The 26,554-nt window shown below is 33.0% G+C and overlaps 1 protein-coding gene across 6 annotated transcripts in view; it reads right to left on the bottom strand.

Moving 5' to 3' along the window:
* LOC140437618 (solute carrier family 41 member 1-like) overlaps positions 1 to 26,554 on the bottom strand; it is a 146,321-nt gene that overhangs the window by 27,121 nt on the left and 92,646 nt on the right. For all 6 annotated transcript variants that reach the window (XM_072527230.1, XM_072527234.1, XM_072527233.1 and 3 more), the window contains one exon: positions 13,202 to 13,380. In XM_072527230.1, coding sequence (XP_072383331.1) covers positions 13,202 to 13,380 — 179 coding nt within the window. The remainder of the gene's footprint in view (positions 1 to 13,201; positions 13,381 to 26,554) is intronic.

A 26,554-nucleotide genomic window follows, 5' to 3' on the forward strand; every position in this document is an offset into this window, starting at 1 on the left:
TTTTTTCTTCAAGGAATACATTAATCTTTTTAACAATCCTATGACACTGTTGTAGAGTAAATGGACTTCACTGTTGAAGCCAGCGAAACTGGTTTGCTGGGGTAACTGAATTAATTTCAGTCAAAAAAAGATTCAACCAAAAAAAAATTTAAAGAATTGATGGATTCGACCGTTACTTGATGGAAATTCATTTTATGTAACAATAAAACACTGAAAACTTTGTTTTTAAACTTCCACAAAATTTATTTTAAATTCTTATCACTACAGCTGTTTCGGCTGATTGCCTTTCTCAAATGATCTGTTTTTGGTATGGGTTTACACTTTATAGTCTCTAATGAAATAGGTTAAGGAGGGGAGAACTGTTTGTCTCAAGCTGGTCATTCAGAATTATATCTGTGTTTTTTAATTTGTTGATTTCCATAGATTCTACCAAAGATAGCTTAAGGCCTTTATTTTGAATGTGGATCATTCTTTTAATGACGAATTTAAAATTCTCCACATTCAAAATAAAGGCCTTAAGCTATCTTTGTTAGAATCTATGGAAATCAACAAAATTCTGAATGACCAGCTTGAGACAAACAGTTCTCTCCTCCTCAACCTATTTCATTAGAGACTATAAAGTGTAAACCCATACCAAAAACAGATCACTTGAGAAAGGCAATCAGCCGAAACAGCTGTAGTGATAAGAATTTAAAATAAATTTTGTGGAAGTTTGAAAACAAAGTTTTCAGTGTTTTATTGTTACAAAAATTTAAAGGTTGCAAGTCCTAGGCCTGCATAAAGTGTGAAGGGAAGTTCGTTCTCACGATTTCTTTACTTTTTTTATTATTGTTTACTGGTAATTGTAGTTGAAAACATGGTAAGAAAATGCCTTCACATAAAAATTTATTTACCTGAGAATCAAATCTTTCATCTTGTCCGCAAGATGACTCCAAATTTGTCTTGTCCGCAAATGCTCCGTTCACAAGTACGCCGATACTTTTTCGACGAAAGACACCGGCCTATTTAGACTAATATTGTGCAATTTTAAATAATATGTCAATTATAAAAAATAATCACTGAATAAAACTTTTATTTTATACTCTTTATTTTGATAAATTATAGATGTGTTGACTTTATCTATAAAACGATTTTATTATTTAACTATTTATTTTATAAACGATTTACTTCCTTTTCAACGATTTATTCAATTTAATGTTTTAATAATTTAATATCAGAGTATTGTTCTGTCAACATAGGAAATTGTATATTAAAATATTCAAAGGTATGTATTACCCGGCTTACATAATGTCTTACTGGTAAAAAAAGATTTATTAATAAATACTACACGCAAAATGGAAGATTTATTTATGGTGTCGTGTATAACAAAAATTAAAATAATTGTCCATTGTTCATTGGCAGATTAATACCTTTATGGAAGGTTGTCACTTCATCTGTTACGCGATCGTCCGATAATTCTATTTTATTATTGTACCGCTAAATCTTTTATCGATGTTATACATTATTATCTTTTAAACTTTGACATTTTTCTAGGTTTTTATTAGAGGAAAGTCACCAATTATGGAATACCATTTTGTTTTGGGGATCATCATCCAGCCTCAAAAGTCCACTACTGAACGTAGGCCTCTTCCTTATGTTTCCAACCCCGTCTATCTTGCGCCGCTCTCATCCAGTTTTTATTGAGTCTTCTTAAATCGTGAGTCCATCTTGTAGGTAGTCGACCGACGCTTGTCTTCCCTTGGCCTCCATTCCAATAACCTCTTTGTCCATCGCCCATCTGTCATTCTGGCTATGTGTCCTGCCCATCTCCATTTTAGTCTGGCTATCTTCTCGATGATGTCAGTCACTCCGGTTCTTCTCCTGATGTCTTCGTTGGTTATTCTGTCTCGCAGAGTTATTCCTAACATAGACCGCTCCATTCTTCTCTGCGTGACTCTCAGTTTGGTAGCTGCTGCTTTTGTTAAGGTAAGTGTTTCTGCTCCGTACGTCAAGACTGGGAGGACGCACTGATCAAATACCTTTCTCTTTAGGCATGTGGGCAGCTCACTTTTAAAAGTTTCTCTCAGTTTTCCAAATGCTGCCCACCCAAGGCTGATTCTTCTCTTCAGTTCATGAGTCTGGTTATCCCTGCCAATCATAATTTCATCTCCCAGGTATTTATATCTATCTACGAGTTCTATTTCTTTCCCACCAATACTGATGTTCTGGTTGGGTACATTTTCTGTAGCCACAACGAGTTCCTGTACAATCTCTCTTGCCATACCTAGATCTTCAGCTATTATAAGTATATCATCGGCGAAACGTAAGTTGTTTAGATATTCTCCATCTATTTTTATTCCCTTTGTCATCCAATCCAAATTCTTAAAAGCATGTTCTAGCACCGTATTAAAAAGTTTAGGTGACATTGGGTCTCCTTGTCTAACCCCCCGTTATATTTTTATGCGATTAGTGTTAGTATGTAATTTGACAGTGGTTGTTGCCTGCAGGTATATTTTGTATAATAATTTAGTATATCTATAATCTAGCCTGCATTCTTTAAGTGCCTGTAATATTTTGCTTAGCTTAACTTTGTCAAAGGCTTTGTGAAAATCGATAAATATTAGAACTAGAGGTTTATTGTATTCCACTGCTTTCTCTATTAGGGTTTTTATACTTTGTAGATGGTCATTTGTTCCGTAACTTTTTCGGAATCCTGCCTGTTCCCTTGGTTGATAAGTTTCTAATTTTCTTTCCATTATGATAACTAGTTTTCGCGTAAACAACTTACATCCCCTCCAATTTTTAGTGCTTCTGATACTATTCCATCTTCACCCGGGGTTCGATTATTTTTCATTTTCTTCAGGGCTTCTTTGATTTCTGATTTTGTTATATCGGGCTTTAAATCTGATCCTTGGTTTAATACCCCAGTTTTTAGTGTAATTGGAGGTTCCGTATTGTTATCTTTTTTCTTGATCTATATAACTCTGTGTAGAACTCTTCGACTATTCTTAATATTTCATCTCTGTTCGTTGTTTCTTCTCCAGTTCTGTTTCTCAGTTTGTTAATTTCTATTTTCCCCTTTTGTACGCTCCTCTTCAAAACTGTCATGTTCTTATTTTGCTCTATTGTCTGTTTTGTTTTTTCTACATTGTAGTTTCTTATGTTTTTTCTTATTGCCTTTGTGATCGTCTTATTTATTTGATTTATCGCTTCTTTGCTTATAGTTTTATCTTCTTTCATTTGTCGCCTTAGTTCTATAAGGGTTTTCGTGGGTTGACTCAGTTTTTCATCTTTTTTGCTTGTCGGACAATATTTAGTTTGAGCCTGTTGCATTGTGTTGACTATTTGTTTGTTTAATATATTGATGTCTGCTGTTGTTGTATCTTTCAATGAATTACCAATATATTTTTCGAACTCCTGAATGTTAGTTGGTTTTGTCCATTTCTTTGGTTGTTTCTTTTTTATCATTTTGAGTCTTTCCTTTTCGGTTGATATCGTTATTTTAGCTCTTACTAACCTATGATCACTGCTTGTACTGAACTGGTTTAGCACATTTACGTCTTTAAATAATTCTTTTTTGTTTGTTAAGAAATAGTCGATTTCGTTCCTTGTTTTTCCATCAGGACTTTCCCATGTCCATCTTCTGTGTTTTTTCTTTTTAAAGAAGCTGTTCATTTGATAGAGATTGTTTTCCAAAAGGAAAGTCAGTAGTTGTTTGCCTGTATCATTTCTGCCTTCGCTTCCAAAATTTCCCAATATTATTTCAGAAGGGTCTTCCTTAGTGCCTATTTTGGCGTTGAAATCACCACCTATTATTAAGAAGTGGCCAGGATTTTCCTTGATTGCACAGGATATTTGGTCGTAGAATATTTGGACTTCTTCGTCTGGATGTCCTGTAGTAGGGGCGTACACTTTAATGAACTCTAGGATTTTTTGTTTTGGGGATACAAAATAACAACTTTATAGAAATGAAAACAGTTTAATGTTATTACAAATCAGTCATAGATTTTTATGTACTAATTAACAGCTTTTTATCAAATATCTTAATTAAAAAAATAAAATCGAACACAAAAAACAAAATCAAGAATTAGTAACCAAATATGGAATAGGTACCCATATATGGTATACAAGCATAAACCAACACATCAATAATAAAAATAGACATATATAATAATAATAACATAAATAATACGACATCAAATAAATTTGAATAAGAAAATTGTGAAAACTGAAAGAAGTAGCTTAATTTATTTACATAAGTCACAGATCCTTGTATCAAACTCTGGACCAGCACAATCATAATGAGCCCAGAGCCATCACGTTATGCACCTAATCCAGTTTTCTTCACTGTTATCCGTGAAAAAAAGTCTTTGGCAAAACAAACTACATTTACCATCAGCAGAGTCAGGAGATTCTTGGCCCAATAACTAATCAGACTCATTGTCTGCATCAAACTGGATAACGTCCTGTTCCTCAGAGTCTTCTTTTTCAGAATCAGTATTATTTTGCTTTGTTCGTTTGTTTCCCTTCGCAGTTTTCTGTTTATTTTTTGTCTTGGCTAATTTATTTTCTTTTTCTTGTCTCTTCAAATTTTTATGTACTAAATCATTTTTGTAGGGTGAAGATGTTATAACAGCTGTTACAGTAGCTTTTCTTCCTCTAGTAGATACTTTTTTTCGTTTCTTTGGTACTGAACTTAGAGTCAGTAGACTCAGATCTAGAGTGTTCTAATTAATCCCTGAAGTCGAAGATACAGGTTCAGGTTGTACATTAGCACTTTGTTCTGGTACAGGTATTTGTGTCATGGCTTAAGCAGACTTAGATCCTGATTCCAGTGCAGTGATATTGGTTGTACAACCGTCTCTTACAGCATTAATTTGCGTAGAAATAAAGCATCACTAAACACATATTTATTTAAAGGCCATAATCCAGTGACCTTAAAACAGTTGGCTGCAATCTCGCCTGTTTTTACTTTCAAATAGGATTTTCTAAACACCTCTGCGATATCATATGGAGTTAAAGGTCTGTTATTATTTCCTGACTGTAGTATATTTTCCACAGTCTTATAAAAGTTTTGTCTAACGGCTGGTCTGCGAATTGTATGCGGAAGTAAAGAAATAATGTTCACGTTTTTTTCCTTGCGATGTCTATTATATCGATATTACGAGTATTATTGTAGTGTCCATCTAGAATCAGTTAAAACTTCGATTCAGGAATCGGGTTGGTGTTTTAAATGAAGTGCTTAAACCACTCTTTAAAGATATTTGTTTGAATCCACCCTGATGGATGTGTAATTCCGACTGATCCTGGCGGAAAGTCTCTCATTAACTGAGCACTCATATTTTTTCTGCCGAAAATAATAAACGGTGGCACAAAATATCCAGCAGCATTCTTGCAAACCACTATTTTATCAATCAGGAATTTTAGAAATCAGGAATATAGAGGAATCAATCCTCTTTATGTTGAAGTAAGTGCAGCTATCTGGCTTTTCGATCTGTGACAGATTATTTGTGGTATCTTACTCTTTAATATTGTAATACAGATTCATCCACGTTGTAAATACTATTTAGTGGATAGTTATTTTAAATGTCAATATCTTCAAAAAGATTGAAAAAAGCGTCCACTTTTTCCTTATCAAATTAAAATACTATGGCAAAAGATGTAGGTACCAGTTGCTCTTCGTATCGAAAGTTTTTCTTCACGACGATTTAGAAATAACTTTTCTAAATCTAAATTTCCAACCACTTTTTCCAGCTATACTTAATTGAGTAGAGCGATTCTACAAACTGTTCTTCATCTTTTGACAAACGAAATAAAGTTGTCCTAGGCACTTGAAAATGCTGTGCTGCTTTCAAATATCCCATTTTTTTTTTGATGAATTTTATAGCTTCTGCCATTTTTTATTTATCCCAGGTTTTTCGTTTATTCGTCGGTAGTAAAGCTGACATTCTAAAAACAAACATAGCACTCAATTTTTAAAAGAAATAACAGCAAGTACCTAATATTCGTTTAATACATACCTGTGAAGTTTTCTGCAAGACGATAAAACAAAACACTCCTGCCACATGCGTATCGTTCACGCAACTGACACAAAGATGCGAGTGAGATAGTAAAGGGAGCGAGTGAAATAGAAGATGGTCGTGTATTGCGTTTCAAACTTATATTTTCGGAGAAATTAAGGTATTCCATATTAGGATACTATTCCATATTTGGTTACTTTCCTCTAATATCTAGTTTTAGTTGCTCTTCTTTTTTTCCTACTTTAACTTGTCTTTATTTAGTTTTTCATTTTTGTACCTCATTTGTATCTTTTTTACATGCAGTCCAAATCTAGTAGCTGAACTATTGAGTTCCTGCTCAACTATTGCACTTGGTGAAATTCCACAAACCTTGTCATAAATGTACTTTTCTCAAAATACATTTGTGACATTGTAACGAATTATACTCGTATTTTGCCTACCATAGGGTATTACTAATAGGGGTAGAAGATTGGGGATAGAAATTACAGGGGGCGAAGATAAGGCAAGCAAAATAAACGCTACTTGTGCGAACGGCACTCAGGGTTTGTTAGGAGAGCTGGGTCGTGGATAAGTAAATGACATGGGGTCAAATTGGGGCAACTACAAAAATATAAAAAAAAGTCATGAATCACTTGGGACAAACAAAACAAAAAGAAACAGGAAACACCTCTAGTAATTTATAAAGAGCGCCACTTCGAGGTGCCTAATTATAACCATTACAACAGCTAGTTGTAACTAGGGAAATAATTATCAGAAATACAAAACATATCTTTTTCAAATGACACTCAAAAAAAGGGGTTAGTTAAAAAAATAAACAAATGTTAAGAAACAAAATTTAACATTTATTGTTGTGTCACGACAAACAGTTACAAAATAGACAATGCAAAAATATTACAACAAATAGTCGCAAAATACAAAAATACAAAAAAAACTTACATGTGTAATCTGTTTACAAATTCCAGGAGTTGGAGATACTACATAAACTTACAAATGTTACCGCACAGGGATTAACCTTTTTTTAAAACAAACATAACAAATAAATATCTAAAACAATAAAGCTAGCTGTCATATGTTAACATTAAATTTAAAGAACTGAACAAATAAATTGACAGCTAAAGTCAAACCCTTAAATTTTACAATTTATTAATTATTACAAATTCTTTTAAATTTTAATGAAAGCAATTATTGTTAAAAAAAAGTCTGTCTTTACTTTAAAATTTGATCACAAAAAAGTTACCTTAATTCACCAAAAAAAAAAAAAAATTGCACCAAAACTTCTGGAACCATAACCGGAACTATAACTGTGGGTAGACATGGGCCTCACTCTCTGATCAACGAACACACGAATAAATCCATCTCCATACTACCAAAAAGCCTGGGGCGACAACCAGGGAGAAACGAAACGAGGATGGAAACGACTATTCTTCCAATCCTCACTTAAAAATTCAACTGAACCATCAACTTCACACTGCTACACATTTTCTACGAAAAGGGACAAAAACAGAAAACTCCACAAATTCGACGTGAATTTGGACATAACGCTGAAGACCACCGCTCATCGCGGCTCCAATGAGAGTCATGAAATTATCCTTAAAAATTGATCGCATAAGTTGGAATAAACAAAGCACTTTGGGTATAAACAAAATACAACGGAAATTAAGACGTACATTAATAATTTGAAAACGCAATATCGGGCGGTTTGAACAAAGAAATATCAAAGAATTTGCGCCTGTGACATAGACAAACAATAAAATGATTTATTATCGACTTGGCAACGTGAAAAGAACGAAATATTTATTTGGGTCTTAAATTGAAAGATACGAACTAAGAAACATTGAAAACAATTCTTCGTTATTATAATGCATATATAAGGGGATTTCATTTAATACATATACGAGAGGATTTCAAGAAATTTCCAAAAGCTACAACATTCTAGAATGTTAAGGATAGTTTTAATCAGGTTATTAACAAAGGTCACATATTTTACTGACCTTGACCGTAAGATAAAAATTGTTTTCGCTACTAGTACAGTTTTATCAGCGTATCTCAGATTGTTATTTATGATTATGATAATGATTATGTTAACTGTAATTTGAATGTCAATGACCTAATTTAATTAATAAACTATTTTTTTGTATTCTTAAAACTACATTACAATTAAAGACCAATTGCACTAGATTATTAATAGTAAACTTCTAGTACCTATCCGTTAGTTGGCAATCATTCTGGCAATGGTAATTTTATTGATGGCTGCTCTGTATAGTCCCGTGGTGAATATTGCAAACCTGGTTCTTAAGTTGTGTAGCCAGAATATTCGTCATCAGGTCAGGTCTCTCTTTCCCTGAACTTTTCCTTGCACAATGCATTTTAATAATTTACATTTGGCTTTATTTCTCATTATGTGACCTGAATAATTCTTTATCTTTATAAAGTTCTTGAAGTACTCTTATGTTTGGGATTTTATCCATTCATGAAATTTTAAGAATTCTTCTAGTTCACATTTCGAATATTTCCAGCCCTTTTATTGTTGCCCCAGTCAAAATCCAAGACTGTACTTCATATAATAAGATGAAGAGTACGGCATTGTGGCATTTTGAATTTCAATTTTAAAATCAAATTATAGGTATAAATAAAACATAAATCAAATTTAAATATGAGACTTTAAGAGATTAGTTCAAAAATGTAAACATCAATACTATGGGAAAACTTTCCAAACCGAAGTTTGTTAGTGAAGGTTGCATATCGACCTTCTTTGTGACAATATAGATGTTTCAGAGCCAAGCTAGTTTTCTTGTTTTTGATATATGACAAATCAAACTTTTCTTAACCCTTTGGGGCCTAGTGGTTTCCATGAAGATACCACAAATAAAATAATTTTTGTTAACGGCCTAGAAGTGATTGCTTGGAACCACACTGTGGGAGTGCATTTCTGTGTATATCCCCACTTCACACAAATCTTGACGCAGTAATATTTTATTGTTCAGACACACTAATCGACAGTTGTTTTGTATAAATCACGAGTGTTGTGAAGTGAAGAACGACAAACAATATATTTTATTTGAAATCAGCAATTTATTCGGTAAGTTTTTTGTTAATTCTGTTTGTTATGGGGTTCTTTTGTGATATTTGATAATTTGGTGTTTGTAAAACTTAGCATTAATTTACTATTTGCAAATAAAATGCGTGGTTCTCCTATGGGACCACCAGGTCAGTGGAATATGCCTACATCTCTGTTTTTATTTTACTTCAGGTGTTGGTCATGGACATTAGGAAGTTGGCCTCAGACGAGGCATATGCTTTGATTGACGAAATACCATCAGATTTAGAGTCTGTCACTTCAGGGGCTCCATCTAAGGATAAATTAGATGAGTTTGAGAATGACGAGTTTCAAGTCATATCAAATAATAGCGACAGTGAGAATGACGAGGATGCTGACATTGAGGCAGCTCCAAATCAAAAATTCAAATGGACGAGTAATGCAAATTTTTTTACTACAACTGCACCCTTTACCGAAAGTTTTGGACCTAGCATACCTGAGCAAATTGAAAGTCCTATAGATACGTTTTTATGTCTATTTCCGAATGAATTAATTGAAACCATGGTTTTTCAAACAAATCTGTATGCAACGCAGCAATTTGGTGAACGTATTATTCCCATGAATGTGGCCGAAACGAAGTGTTTCCTTGGAATCAATTTGATGATGGGACTTACGAAGAAGCCTAGTTATAAAGACTATTGGTCATCTAAATTTCAAGTAAGGGATCACTTTATATGATTGGTCATGTCCAGGGATCGATTTTCATGGATGTTGGGAAATTTGCATATGACCGATAATACATTACAACCCCAGAAAGGTGACGAGGCCTATGATAAACTATACAAGTTACGACCAATGATTGACAGGCTTTTGCATAATTTTGCAAACTGCTATAAATCTGGTAAAAATCAAAGTATCGGTGAATCGATGGTCAAATATAAAGGAAGAATAGGTTTTTGTCAATATATGCCTCTCAAGCCAATAAAAAGGGGGTATAAAATTTAGATACGAGCAGATAGTTCTGGGTTTGTATCGCAGTTCCAGATTTATACTGGAAAAGTTGGCTCTGGCGAAGAATTTTTAGGTTCCAGAGTAGTAAAAGATTTAACCCGTCTACTTGTAGGCAAACATCATAAAATATATTTTGATAATTTTTTAAATTCTATCCAGTTAGCCAGTGACCTTTTGCAAGATGGCATTTACTCACGTGGAACTATAAGAAAGAAACGTAAGAATCAGCCAACAAATTTAGTCAACGATAAAACAAAAATGGAAAGAGAAACTTCAGAATGGAGGATCACGAAGGACAAGGATCTAGTATATCTAAAGTGGATGGACAGCAAGCCAGTTCTATTTCTCAGTAACTTCCACAACCCAAATGATATCCAAACTGTTTCCAGAAAAAACAAAGATGGTACCTCTCAAGACATTGCTTGTCTTCAAATAGTCAAAGACTCTAACAAGCATATGGGGTATGTCTACCAGTCAGATATGTATATTTCATTATACAAAATAAATCGCAAGTCTAAGAAATGATGGCATAGGTTGTTTTGGCATTTTCTGGATCTATTTGTAGTAAATTGTTATATTTTATATAGAGACCGGGCAGAAAACGTAACAAGTTTTTCTTTGAAAGACTTTAGATTGGCTGTAGCGTTGGAATTAATTGGAGCACAACCAGATCCAGATAAAAAGGGCAGGAGGAGTTCTCAAGGTGTACCAAATGAATTAAAGACTATAGTTCCCCCTGAAATAAAATATGATAAATGTGCCCATCTTCCAATCCACGGAAATAAGGTTCGCTGTGCCCATTGCAGTACGAGTGCGCAACCACATCGTTCTAGGTGGCATTGTTCTACATGTCGTGTTGGACTCTGTTTAAGTGCAAAAAACAATTGTTTTTATAAATTTAACCAAAAGAATTGATTCTGATTTTGGTCTTGTTTCCTAGTGGTCACTTTATGGAACCACATGTTTTTGAAAAAATATTTTTCTATAAAAATATCTCTTATTATGTGTACCGGTTCCTAAATCAACCAAAAAAATCAGTATTAAAAAGAAAACATTAACTCCGGCCACAAAGGGTTAAATGATGCCTTAATGTAAAATTGGCCACAAATAAGCTTCCATGTTTATTTTCTACTAAAATTCGATATTGTGTCGCATTAATAGTCCAGTAGTCAGAGAGTTGGCCCCTAAAAATCATACGAACAAGCTAAATTTTGCAGAGAATATTAATTTTGGGATAAAGGGGTAAAAACAGAATATGTAGACCGTAGAAAAAATGTCCAAAAAAATTGTATCCTTTTGATCCAAATGTTCCATCGACAAAAATTAAAAAAAACATTTTAAAGGCAAAGAGTGCAGCTTTCGTACGCATTTTTTGAATTTTGTCGAAAATAAACTCAGCTTTAATAAAAGTGTTAAATAAATTAACGTTGCGCGATTTTTGTCATTTTTTACGATTCTCGTGAGATCAACAAACTTGATCACTTTCATTGACCAGTTGTAGTAAAATTTCCATGTTTAGAGATCAATCTTTAAAACCTATGACATGAAATTTCAATTCTGAGTTGTGGTAACAAATATGAGGCATTTGAAATATGAATAAAAACGCAGGATTTAATGTTCTACATTACAAACGATCACACGTCACGGAAAATGCATTTAAGAAGACGGTTTTAGATGTAGTTTATTGCAGAATTTTGTTATTTTGAAAAACGTGCTAGTGTAATTGAAAAAAAAAAGTTTTAAGATCGTTTGTTGTGTGAAAGTTTGAGTCGGTTCATTCTACACAAAAAATGATTATAAACATTTTTGTTTAAAATTATCTCAGCTACATTTTTTATTTAAAACTTTTTTTTCTACGGTGTGCAGATTCTTAATAAATTCTTTTTTTTTGCGTTCTTACCACCCTGCGACAGGGTTTTAGGGAAAAGTCCGAGGGTAAAAGTAGTCAACTTTTTGTGCGTCTATTTTGGGGTCCCAAAATTAATATGCTCGGCAAAATTCAGCTTGTTGGTATGCTTTTTAGAGGTTCAGTGGCATTTTCGTCTCTGACGCCCGGAGTATTAAAAAACATACTGTTCATAATACTGTTTTTAAGCTATTTTCTTGTGGAATCTTAATGCTATTATATACTATATACTATCTTGCTACTATTTTCGTTGTGAATGAGTCAAAAATAAACTTATTTCAAACTTTTATTATGGCTTATTCCCAACGAAAAGAGTACTCATACTGTTCATAATTTTACCTTTGTTCTTAGCATGGATCTACATTTAAAATCTTTAATATGATTAAGTTTCTTTATATTTTCTATAAAATTTCAACACTGACTGAATACTTAATGTTTGGAACACTTGTTTAAATTCTGTAATACCCTTTAATTATGACTAGCATTTTAGTTCACGAAATTTATAAAAACCACAACCATTTTAAGTTTTTTTTTTTAATTATAAATACAATTTTACCCAATGACTTGAACAACGTAATAAAATATAATTTTGTATACAATTAATACACCGAAATTGATAAATAAATTATGGGTAACTAAATAATTATCTTACATCGTGAAGTTCGTAAATTAAGTTCGTGGATTTTGTTTATCAGTACAATGATTACATATTTATACTTTAAATAACCATATATAATTGCTAAAAAACAACATCCTGTAATTTTATAAAAAAAATAATAAAGAGTACGTTTTCCCTCGAGCTTTTGTCGGGATTTTTGGAATCCCGTCTTGGAAATTTCGACAAATTTTTAAACAATTATTTTATGCTGACTCTCTTTACCTCACCTTCTTTGTATCCATTAGTTTTTTGAAGATTACTAGAAATTTTACATAACATATCATTTTTATGAAATATTGAAAACACATAGTATGAGAGCTAAGCTATAAAGTTAAGAACTTCCAAATTAATTGGAATCATTAAACGAATTAATGATTTAAGGGACTTCTTGAAACTGTTTTCTTGCGGAATATTTTGATTTAATATTATTTTAATTGGGATTAAACCACAATTAATTTTAGGAAGATTTGCAGTCTTCTTTAGTCTTACTATATAGATACTGTTATTATGTATATACTGTTATTGTGGTTATACTCTCGTATCTATAAATATGTTTTTATCAGTATAAATTACTAATTTCTCGTACTTACCGTTACAGTTGCCAAAACAGTTCCCGCCGCAATGGTACCTATACCAGCTATAAAGAAAGGAACACTAACTTGTGTTAGAATGCTATACCATTTCTCAGACTTAAGTATTTCTTCTTCATGTTGGATTTGTTTGACAGTCTGTTTGGGAAGCTCTTTCTCGATGTCTGTCTTGTCAAATCCTAAAAAATAGATAACATATAATGTATATGTATTGTTATGTTTTGGAAAATGCAGAGAAGAAGGAAATTGACAAAGTTTAGATTGTAATAGATAATAGATTTAAGATATTAGGTAGAATTAAATGTTGAATGAATAGAAAGTTTTTCATTTCCAAATTCAGGGAAACCCCGTTTGAGATTGTTTATTAACGAGGGGATTATAAAACAGTGGTTAACCGTATTCAGCTATTGTTTTGTCAAAAACGGGAAAGTGTAGAAGTTTAAAATAGGTAAAAGAATTAAAATTAGACTTACTCACAATAAATTTAATTTTACTACCAAACGACCGGTTTCGCTTTCTACACTTTGCAAAGCATCTTCAGGTCAAACGGTACAAAGTAAATTAAACGATTCCGGTGCTTTGCAAAGTGTAGAAAACGAAACCGGTCGTTTGGTAGTAAAATTAAATTGATTGTGAGTAAGTCTAATTTTATTTCTTTTACCTATTTGAAGTGGACTCACACAAGCAACACATTCATGATTTGGATAATTGTAGAAGTTTAATTTAAGCAGAGTCTATTGTTGGGTGTGCATCAAAAACTAGAATATGTTAATTTGATGGATTTAGTCGAAACTAGGAAATCTGTGTGTTTGTTTAACCTACTAAAAGATCATTGGTTGAAAAGGGAGAGGGGAGAGAAGTTGTATATTTGATGGGATTTTGAAAGCAAAGGAAAAAAGAGTCACATCTGAAGCTATAATCTATTTCTAATGAGTGTAGAGTAATAAAATCTCATGAAGTATTCAAAAGCGCTACAGGGTAATCCGTCAATAATCCGTCAATAAATTCCGTCCGCATTGCAAAATTCTGTCGTTTCATAAAGAGCAGGTAGGTATCACCCTGTTTTAAGGGATTAGTCCATTGTTATCGACAGATAAACACTGAGCCAGAGGCGCGCTAGTGGGTTAATTGACAAAAGAATATGCATTCTTAAAAATCATATTAAAGGAAATAAAAATGTAATACAGCAGAACAGTGTTATTAAAAAAATATAAAATGTAACAATAAAATATATACGAACCGAAATCGGGAAATACTCACAAACACACACGAATGAACTTTACATATTGAAACACTTGTGGGGAGTTTAAATCAATTTATTCACAAAAACTACAAAAACTTTACTGGATACGTTATTACAATTCTACATCACTATAGTCTTCATCCGAAGAACTGTCATCATCCCCTGGTGTTATAATTATAGGGTCAACCACCTGATCGACCAAGTTGTCCAGTTCCCACATTTTATCTTCCTCTTTTAAAACATGCTGGATTGCTTTTTGCCAGTTTTCTGATGTGATTTCCATAATGGCTTGATCAAACAATACCTTGACATCTTTCATTTTAAATGTGGTATTGTGCCTTGCAACATATCCTTTAACTTGTGCCCATATAAGTTCTATGGGATTTAATTCGCAATGATATGGCGGTAGGCGTAGCACAGTTACTTTATACTTTTCTGCTACATCTTCTACGGCATATTTTATGAAGCGAGATTTATGTTGTTTTACTACGGCTAGTAGTTCCTTCTTTATTGAATTCGTCTCAAACTGAATACCTTTATTTGACAGCCAGTTAATAATTTCTTGCTTTCTCCAAGCTGAAGTTGGTACCTTCTCTATGCGCCTTGAATGGTAGCTTGCATTATCCATAACCACGACCGAATCAGCTGAAAGAAATTTTAACATTTCCCCGAAGTAGTCTTCGAAGACATCCGAATTCATGTCCTCATGATAATCTCCCGTCCGACACGACTCAAAGCTTAACAAACCTTCTTTTAAAAATCCTTCTTCGCTTCCAATGTGAGCAATTATAAGCCTCTTCCCTTTTCCCGAAGGCACTTTAATACCCGTCGAAAGGCCTTCTATGAAAGCTTGGCGAGCACTTGTTACATTTTTATCTTGCCACATTTTTTGGACTATATAACCTTCGTTTATCCACGTCTCATCAAGATAAAAAATTTTCTTGTGCTCTCTGCGGTACTGTTTTATAGTTCTCAAATATTTTCGTCTCCAGCAAATGATTTCATCACTTTCCAGTAATAGTGCCTTTCGATTGTGCTTTTCCCAGGAAAAATTCATACTTTTTAAAGTTTTCCATAAAAGTTTTCTGGATATCAAAGGAATATCGTTATCTTGGCTTATCTCCATTAGTATTTTGTCAAGGGTGGGTATTTCCTTTTTAAAATAAAACGAATGAACTTTTCTTCGAATGTCACGTTTGGTGTCTTCACCTAAGATTTTTATTGGTCTTCCTGATTTTCTCTTGCATGGACTTAACTGGCCTGATATCTTTCTTTCTCGCAATAATTTAAAAATCGTGGACTGTCCAATTCCAGTCATTCGGGCACATCGCTCAACACTTTCTTGCACAGACAAACTAGGGTGATCGTGTTTTATGCAATCATATACATTTAAAATTATAACTTTTTCACTAACAGATAGCGGAGAATTTTTTACACCTCTTTTCTTTGGAGTAAATGTCGCCATTTTATAACTTTTTCACTATTTCTATATCACAATATTACTGTACGTTTAATTGGTGTAGTAACAATTACTAACTCGAATGTCGAATGTCGAATGATAATAATAAAATAAAAGAGGGATTATAATGAAAGTGTAAGTAAAACCTCATTACGCGTTATTAGTCTTCATGTTGATTTATTTTAGTTCTTAGTAATATTAGGAGGTGCGTCATACCCTTATCAGTTTCTTCTAATGCTGTTATTCGTTCAGTAAGGAAGTGAATTTGTTTTTATAAATAAAAATGTAATTAGCTTTAATGACCATATAATGGAATACGAGTTTGAAGAATAAGTTAATCGAAAAATTAAATAAAATTGGTTATCACAAAATATCCAAAATATGATATTTTGAGGTACATCAATTTTTGACGACGAAGTTGACATCCGTCCATTTGCCTACGCCCATGACGACACCGAAATTCAGGCAAATTTTATGACACTTCATGATTTATTACTCTACACTCATTTGAAACCAATTATAAAAAGATATTAAATGCTTATAAATCTGAACAGTAGAAGAAAATAACTTGTGTGAATAAAAAAGTAATTTTGTTTTCGAAAGTGTTTGAAAAAGTGGTAGCAAGGGCCATTCCACATGTATACTGAATGATAGCAGTGCATAAGTTCATGGTAACAGCATTTCTTAGTACCAATAAATTATCATTGCATCGGGAGAAGCTTAGGCTAGGAGAATTGAGTATCTAAGAGATAGGAATTTTGGTTAGGACGTGAGATCGAGATTCGTTTTGGTAGCAGATCAAAGGGAGAGAGGTATCTTGGTAAATTTTAAAATTAAAAGAAACAAAAAGTTAAGCGGGTTATTAAAAAAAAATAAAATTAATGGTATAGGTTATTTTGTGAAACTAATCAATATTGACTGCGCAGATTTCAATTGTCAGGATAGGGACGGAGCGATATTTATATTTGGTTTGTTTTATATGTATAATAACATTTTTCAAAGTGTTTTGTCAATTTATTTAATTTATTTTAAATACTTTACATTTCTTTTATTTGATTCTGCTTCTGTTAGTTAAACCGTAAGCGTTTGAATCGGTATCGATAAAGCAATATAACTGTTATTTCGGTATAGTCCTCACCTCTTCAGCCGACTCGGGCTGATACAAATTCATACTCGGAAGGTTCAACTCGTATCTCCCGTGTCAGTGGTAAGCCCACAGAGGTGCTGCCTACTTTCCTGGCGAAGAACGAAATCGATTTAATATTGATATATTGCATTAAAAGCCAAATATTATGGCGTTTGAGCCATTTAATTCATCAGAGCAATAAGCTTGAACCGAATCAGGTAATTGTTTATATTGGATTTATCGAAATATACCAGAGATGTATCACAGATTGATAACTCAATCAGCCAATGATCAGGGTATTTAATGTCCGAGGATAAAACAGCCGGAAAATTAGTGTTTAGATTTTGAAGTATGGATTAATTTTTTTCGTAATATGGTTTTTTAGTATAGCAAATATCTAAAAGTGTTTCAATATATTTATTTTAAAATATTACAAGCGACTGGGGCTGCATGTGATAGGGCGATGAACATGCGGTGGTGATGTGGCGGTGGTTCTGCTAAAAGGGCATAAATATTGTGTACAGGGAAAGTTGGAAAAACCCCTATTAATATTCTAAGATTTTTATTAGAAATAATGTCTAATGATTTAAGAAGAGATTGTTAGCAGTGAAATAGACAATTGCTCCATAATGTAGCTTACAGAGAGACCTTAATACACTTACTCTTTTATTACAGGAATGGATGAGTTGTGAGTTGTGACCTTTCCATGTTAGCTTTGAATCAAAGATTAAACCCAAGAATTAGTAATGATCTCTAACCTCCAGCTGCTTCTTATAGATTCTCATGGTTGAAAGTTGTGACAAGAATCTTGAAGAAAATATAATTCCTATTGATTTTTCTATTAAAAATTGAAAACTTTTAAGGCGGGACCAAATTTCGAAAGTATCCATATTAAGGAGACATTTTTGCCTTTAACAGATTTTAATATAATTTTGCCCCGCAAGGGTGCTTGGATGTTTTTGATCATCTATTGCTACTAGAACTAATGTTGGACTGAGTATGGATCCTTGGGCTGTACCATTTTCCAAGCTATAAATATTTTAAAAAATATTATTTATTTTCACTTGAAAGATCTGTGGTTTAAAAGTTTTTGGATGAAGACAAGACAGTAATCTTGAATATTCTATTTATGAAGTTGTCTCAAGATGTTGTACTTCTAAGCTTTTTTAAATGCACGTTCTAAATAAAAAAAAACTATAGGACAACATTTTTGGTTTGTAGCAAGAACTTCCTGTATCTCACTTTCTAAGTATAAAATGTCTGTGGTTGATCGATCTTTCCTAAAGCAATTTTTTTCGATTTAAAAGTATTATTTGTATCAATTTCGATAACCATCGGAATCCGGATGATATTGCATCATTATATTTTAGAGTTGATGATCGAAATTCCTAATATTTTCGAAGAAAAGTGGGTAAAATGTAGACTACAATTGAATAGCCAAAATTATCTAGTGATAATAATCACTAGAGAGAGTATAATTTCAAAATATTCTAACAGAACAAAACCTGATGACTTGGATAGTTTAGATATAGAATAGAGATAAAAGTTCATCTAATTAAAGTGATTAACTACAATAATTATATCATCTTCTAATAATAGACTTAAATAATGGCGAATCTAAGAAAATATATATATATATATATATATATATATATATATATATATATATAAATTAAATAAAATTATTGGGTTATTTGTTTCTGTTTGGCTTTTTTGTAATTAAAAGTTATTGTTGTAATAACTGTTGTATTCTGTGTCGTTTAAAAAATATACGCACGAAAAGTTATCTTGCAGTAATTGTTTATACAGTGTGGCGCACCAAAAACGAAACAGAGGCATTTACTGGCAGATGATTCCTTTTTTGAAAAAACGCTCTGACCCGTCGATTTTGTTTTCGAGGGGGACACAAAATTAGGATAAAATCACTTTAACATTTGCAGCCCCTTAAGGGGGGTGGCATCATCCCTAAAATCTTAAATGAAAAGGGGGGTCGAATGATCCATTATTTGAAAGGTCTTTCAACTCCCTTTATAATGATGTAAAATTCATGTATTCAATTCAGTAGTTTTGGAGATTTATTGATTTAAAGTTTAAAGTAGACTTTAATAGGTACATCAAATTAGTTTGTACTTTTTTTAGAAGAAATTTGAGTAAAAGCATTTTCTTGATAAGTAAATGCTTTTATTTACTACGCCCATGGTTTATTAACAATAAAAATAGCAATTAAAGTGTCCTTTGTGACAAAAAAAATTGTTTCCTGAAGAAAGATAAGTAGAGAATGCCACGTACTTATTTTAAATAGGAAATAGTACATTAGTTTGCGATTGATTTGACCAATCTTTGTTGTTAAAATATCATTTATTGCTTTATACATAAATTAGCCAGGGTATATTCCACGGCAGAAAGGGTTGAAATTATTGAAATATTTTTCAATAAAAAACGTAATATTTAAAATCCTATAAGGAACGAAGCAACAGGAGTGGGGGTTTTAGGACAAGTTATTGTAGATCCTACATTAAGTACCCGCAAATTGCAAACTTTGTGTGGTGTTAGTCTATGTACTATCCAACGGATTCTAAAGGCCCATAATTTTCATCCGTATAAAATTCACCTTGTACAAGAACTTAATGAAGACGATTTTGATAAGCGATTAGAATTTTGTGAAGTTATGAGTGAACGAATTACAAACGATGAACAATTTTTATTTAACATTTGCTTTTCCGACGAATGTTCCTTTTTTTTAAATGGCGAAATAAATCGTCATAATTGTCGATATTGGTCGGACTCTAATCCCAGAATTTACCATGAGGTACACACACAGCAGCCACAAAAATTAAATGTTTCGGCTGGCATTTTTGGCGATCATTTGGTTGGTCCTTTTTTCTTACCTGGAAATTTGACTGGTGAAATGTATTTGGAATTACTGCAAAATGCCATAGATCCTGCGCTAACAGATATAATTGAAAATCAGAATGATGGTCGATACGTTGAGAATATGATGATGTTCCAACAGGATGGTGCCGCACCACATTACGCATTAAGAGTTCGGCATTATTTAGATCAGACCTTTCCAGGTCAATGGATTGGTAGAAGAGGTGCCGTTGAATGGCCCCCAAGATCGCCAGACTTATTACCTTTGGATTTCTTTTTGTGGGGTTACTTAAAAAGCAAAATCTATGCTACTCAGCCAACATCCTTAGAAGATTTACGACAAAGAATTGTGAATGAGTGCCATCAAATTACTCCTCAAATATTGCAAAATGTCCGGCAAAGTTTTCAGCAAAATCTTTATTATTGCATGGAAAGTAATGGTAGTCATTTTCAACATTTACTCGGCTGACAGGTCAGTTCATTCTTATTTTTTAACAACTTTGCTGCTATGTATTGATCTCCTCTTACGATGATGTATTTAAACTTTAAATCAATAAATCTCCAAAACTACTGAATTGAAGTATATGAATTTTACATCATTGTAAAGGTAGTTGAAAGATCTTTTAAATGATGGATCATTCGACCCCCCTTTCCATTTAAGATTTTAGGGATGGTGCCACCCCCACTTAGGGGGCTGCAAATGTTAATGTGATTTTATGCCAATTTTGTTTCCCCCTCGATAACAAAATCGACGAGTCCAAGCGTTTTTTTTTAAAAGGAATCATCTGCCAGTAAATGCATCTGTTTCGTTTTCGGTGCGCCACCCTGTATATGTTTAACTTATGATTAATAATTATGGGTATATTTGCGGTAAGAAATATAATAGAATGCTTAGATTTGTAGGTTATGATTGAATGAGAAACTGCTTTTGTGTGTAGAACTTCAATAAGTTGTTTTTTTGGTTAAAAACTCATCGAAATAGAAATTATTTTACATTAAAAAGCTTTGCAGTTTAGCTTTATTTGAAAATATATTTGGTATCTAATTGAGATATCGGGAAGTATAGAAAGCATTGTCAAGCACTTTTACACTATTTGACGAGTTTGGGATCAGTAATATTCAACGTTACAATCCTCTATTTTCTTTCTTTATAATTTTAAAGCATTAGGTACCCATACCAGTGAAAGTCCAATTTAACATAAAAAGAGAAAGAAACATAATGATTAAAAATAAATCTCATGGTATCTTGACACCCCCATTAGATATCAACCAATATCAGGTACATATCAATAATAAGCTATTACTGCATGAAACTTCCGAGAACGATCTTAACGACTTAAATAATTGCATCACAAACCCCTTACAAAAAGTCACCGAGTTCACTGACCAAAAAGAATATCAGATAGTAACATAAGTCCATATACTAAAACGCTGCTGGATTAAAGAACACAAATGAGAAGCGATAAGAATATACAAGGCTGGAAAAATACCAGTAGAATGGCTCAAATCGGAGTTCGTACCATTGCCCAAACAACCAGGAGCAAAAGTTTGTGAATATTATAGGACCATAAGCTGAAGCTGTTTTTAAAAGTCATCCACAAAAGAATTTACCGGAAATCCGAGAAACAAATTGCGCCCAATCAGTTTGGATTTGTAAACGCTGTTGGTACGAGGGTAGTTTTATTTAGCCTGCAGGTATTGTTTTAGAAATGTAGAAATGTCAGCTGTAATGTTTTTGCATGCCTAATTGACTATATAAAGGCTTTCGATAGAGTCAGGCATGAACAAATGATGGAGTAGACTTAAAAATAATAGCTAACCTGTATTGTAACCAGTCACCGGTGCTTCGAATAGATGAAGAATATACAGATCAGGTCAAAATCTTAAGGATAGTGAGACAGGGGTACATTATTTCACCACTGAGATTCAATATGTACTAGGAGCACATTTTTGTAGAAGCTCTAAAAGATAATGATGAAGGCATCTCAATAAATGGAGTCCAGCTCAATAACCTGCTGTATGCACACGATACAATAGTATTTTCCAATACCATAGAAGGGCTGCAAAACTTAATGAACAAAATAACAGAAACAAGTAGAACATATGGACTGGATATAAACACCAGCAAAACCAAGCTAATGATCATCAGCAAGGAAAACATACAACACACAATACTTGGGAACTATAATCAATGAGTCATGAGACAATACCCAGAGACCAAGAGATTAAATGTCGCATCGAAAAGGCAAAAAGTGCATTCTTGACTATAAGCTCTGTGTTCAAGAGCCATGACCTCACTTCAGAAACAAAAATAAGGCTCCTTAAATGTTAAGTGTACTCAGTGCTTCTGTGAGAAGTAGAAACGTGGACATTGAAGGCGGAAAATCTATCAAAACTTCAGGCTTTTAAGCTATGGTTATACAGAAGGATCCTAAAGATACCATGGAGAGACAAAGTCACCAATGAAGAAGTACTGCGGAGGATAAACACAACCGCAGATTTGGTCAACATCTTGAAGGGCCGTAAGCTGCAGTACTTAGAACATATAATAAGAAATCAAGGCAGATACGAGCTACTTCAATGCATTCTACAAGGTAAAATTGAAGGAAAAAGGGCTCCAGGAGGAAGAAGAAGATCCTGGCTTGCTAACTTGAGAGCATGGTATAAAAAGACCTCCACACAGCTATTTCGTATAGCAACCAATAAAGTCACCATAGCCAGAATGATCGCCAACGCTCGGAACGGACAAGCACCTTAAGAAGAAGATTTTAAAAAAATAAAGTTCCACGTCTTCCTGTATCTCCTGGGACATATCTACCATTTACCTTTTCTTGTAATATTAGTTAAAACAGAACATTCTTTTTATTATTTCTTATGATGGGATCAGGATATGAATTTTTTGGTTTTTTCTATTCTTATCAATAATTCTATTTCTTTGTTAAATCTTATCAGTATTTCGAAATTTGTTAAGTAATCCAACTAAAAAGCTTTGATCTAATTGCAGATAGCAACCGTAAGTGTTCAAGATTCTACTCCATATGGAAGCACCCGAATAATATCTCAATAGTTTAATTTATGTATTTATAGATAAATCATGACACTTGAGTAGTTTTCATATTTTCAGAAATGCTTTTATTGTTTTTTTTATTACGCACTTAATTACACACATTATCTTAATATTCACTTATAACAATTGCAAGATACGTATATATCTTTACTCTTTTAATACGTCAATTGCTCAGCCAGTTTTATTTCTGTTTTTGGGAATTATCATATTTTTACCGTTTTGGTGCTGAAAGTAGTTCCAAAGGTACTTCGTATTTTCTGCTCGTTTTGACAGATATGTATATCGTCAGAATTCATTATTTTGTTTACTTTTTCTTCATTTACTGTAACTCCGCTGTATAACTCACATAGTGACCCAAATAATTATAAAGAAATAGTGCCCATGCCAAAAATTTGAAATTGCTTTTAAATATTTACATTCGTACTGAGTTTATATTTGTTCATGGAAAAAAAGTAACATTAACTTAGTACTAGCAGTATCCCAAAATAAAATATGACAAACTTATGTCAATAATGAAAGAAGTTGGTACCGATGATAAAGACCTTACTATTATAAAAAACATATATTACAATCAAAAAGACGATGGGGTAGAAATTAGACACTGTGATGAATACAAGTACCTGAGTATGAAGATAACTCAAGATGGAACACTCGATGCTGCTATAAAAGACATACAAGGTAGAAAAGCCATATACATGATGAACGGCATTCTGTGACACCAAACAATATCTAAAGCGAACAAACAACTCATATACAACACCATACTTAAAAGTGTAATCACATATTATGGCAGTGAAGTTTGGCCAATAAAACAAAGAACAGAGAAAATGTTACTAGCAACAGAAATGGAATTCTGGAGAAGAGCAGCAGGCAAATCAAAAGAGATCCGATACCAAATGAGAGAATACGAGAAATGATGAGAGTGAAGAATACAATACTTGCTGACATAAAAACAAAACAGTTAATATGGTACGGGCATGTACAGAGAATGCCAGATGACAGGATTCCGAAACAGATTTTGACGTGGACACTACAAGGGAGAAGAAAAAGAGGAAGGCCGAGAAGAAGCTGGAGAAAGGGAATTGAAAAAGAACTAGAGAAAAGAGAGATCCATCCAGGACTATGGGTAAATAGAGAAGAATGGCGGTTAGGAGTCGGAAGGCGTCGGAGAACTCTGTAAACCGATAGTAGTAGTATATATTGCAATTAAATTGCGTGTATAAAAATAGGTAACTACACTTGCGAGCAAAAAAATCGACTCAAAAGTAAATTAAGTTATATTTCTTCACTATGCTATTTGGCCAGTTTAGATCCACATATACCTAAAGTAATTTTTATTGCAATGACACCAATATGTATAAAGTTAGTAAGTAAAGAACATAACAAAGATAATTTAATATTGTATGTGAGAAAACATGTTATGAATGAAAGTCATTATGTAATGAATATAAAAGTAACATAAAAAATCAAAATTATTACTGGGTATTTCTTCCTCTGAGTTGTATTACACTTTCCATGCGATCTCTTAAGGCCCTTATTAAGTTTCTGACTGATTCCTGAGGAATTGCTTCCCACTCTTCATCTAATGCAGTTTTTAATTTCGCCACTGCCGCTGGTGCTGGATTACAGACCCCAACCTGCGGTTAAGTTCATCCCATAGGTGGTCGATGGGATTCATATCTGGATTAAATGGAGTCCAATGGCCAGTCCATTATTGTTACAGTGGTGTTAAGCAAATAATTTTTCATAATTCGCGCTGTGTGACATCGAGCGTTATTATGCATTAGCATTAAGCATACTGATGACGACCAAATACTCAGAAATATGTAATTATGGTTGCCTTCCATCGATATATCTGTTTATTACTTTTATTTATTTTTTCCAATTTAGAAAGTAAAATATACAATTGACACCATAATAGTTAGCCTTAGCCTTGTCATCGTCTGCCTTGTCGATAAAGATTGCTTTTGCTTATCTATGAATTTGAGTACCTGACATTGACCTAAACGGAAATCAAAAATTCGTACTAACAATTTTAACTATCTGCCAACAAAAGCGAAAGAGCTCACTAGCGTGTAACTTACACGTGGTTAAAAGAAGAAACAGAAGAATTTGAGGTAACAATTATAATGAGAACTATTGTAAATTAACTAATAATAATTATTTAATGGTCAAAGTCATAAAAAGTGGTACCTATTTTAGATTTATCTTATTGTGGTTACCATTTACCACAATATAAATTTACTAATAGTAAAATTTTTTATAATAGGATATACAATATTTGTCGTTATCTATAAAATGAACTATAAATTGTCATCAAGTCATTGGATTTTCATTTAAACTTGTAATTGTTTTGAAAATATAGTACTGATTGTATGTTATTTGCAATAGCCTTGAATCTAACAGTGTACTTTAATAATTAATATGAACACGTAAGGAAATATTGATAGACAAACTGATAAATAGGTGCTTTTTTATTGTGGAATGTGAAGAATTTTAGCTTTACATTTTTAATAACGAATTCACTATAAAAATATCAATTAATAACATATAGCTATTTATATCGTTTGTCTTATTTATCTCCACCAAGTAAGCAACCATAGGAAAATGTTTAAAAGCTAACAAGTTTATTGCAGGGATGTTTCACTTGTAATAGGTTGTAGCCGATTGATCTGACGTGATGTGAAAGCACAAAAGAAGAAAAAAATTTTCGTTATCGTGTGAAGTCATGAAAAATCTCAGATTGGTTTCGTAAGAAGTTTTTGTAGGTATATGTTTTGACGTGACAACGTCTTAAATTAGGTTGTGGCTCGGAGTCATTCATGAAAAAGTGTAACGCCCGCTCACGTCTGTTAGAGTGAGTCACCGAACGAGAGAGAGGCCCGCCGGACCGGCGAATGCCTTGCGTCTCTCTCCCACTCAAACATGATCGGTCCGCTGCGCGCGGCACTAGAGAATTAGGCGCGTTGAATCGGTGCGTGCTTGTGTATCTGTCTTTCTCGAGCGTTCTTGGCGTTCAAGACACATTACAGCAGAAACACTTCCTTTCATTTCATATTTCTCCTATCATCGTCCTATCCTCAACAAAATCACTCAAATAGAAATTAGTTAAGTTTAAGTTTACATGTACAATGTTTTAGTAAACAAAATATATTTCTATAGTTAAAATTTGTGCAATTCTTATTTTCATTCAATTCCTTGTTCCTATTGTGTAATTTAATAATATTCATATCAATAAATATTCTACCGAGAAAAAGAAGTTGTCACGTAAAATCTTCGCCCGTAAAACCGACTTTACAGGCAACCGATTTTTTTAGCAAATATCCTGATTGGTCGAATATGGAGTAGATGCTTATGAGCACCTCATACATAGCGTTCCTCAATCTTTAGAGCAATCAAAATTATGAGATGGTAGAATTTGAATTTTGTTATTTGGTCATAACATTTCACACCCAAACTTAAATCATCTACTTTGTGAGAGTAAATGTAAATAAAGATTAAGCTGATGTCGTGTAAAAACACATGGTCCCATGTTATATTGTATATGTTACAAAATTGTAGCAACTGTTTTTTAAAATATTAAAATA

This window comes from Diabrotica undecimpunctata, chromosome 3 (assembly GCF_040954645.1).
Source record: "Diabrotica undecimpunctata isolate CICGRU chromosome 3, icDiaUnde3, whole genome shotgun sequence".
NCBI classification, from domain to species: Eukaryota; Metazoa; Arthropoda; class Insecta; order Coleoptera; family Chrysomelidae; genus Diabrotica; species Diabrotica undecimpunctata.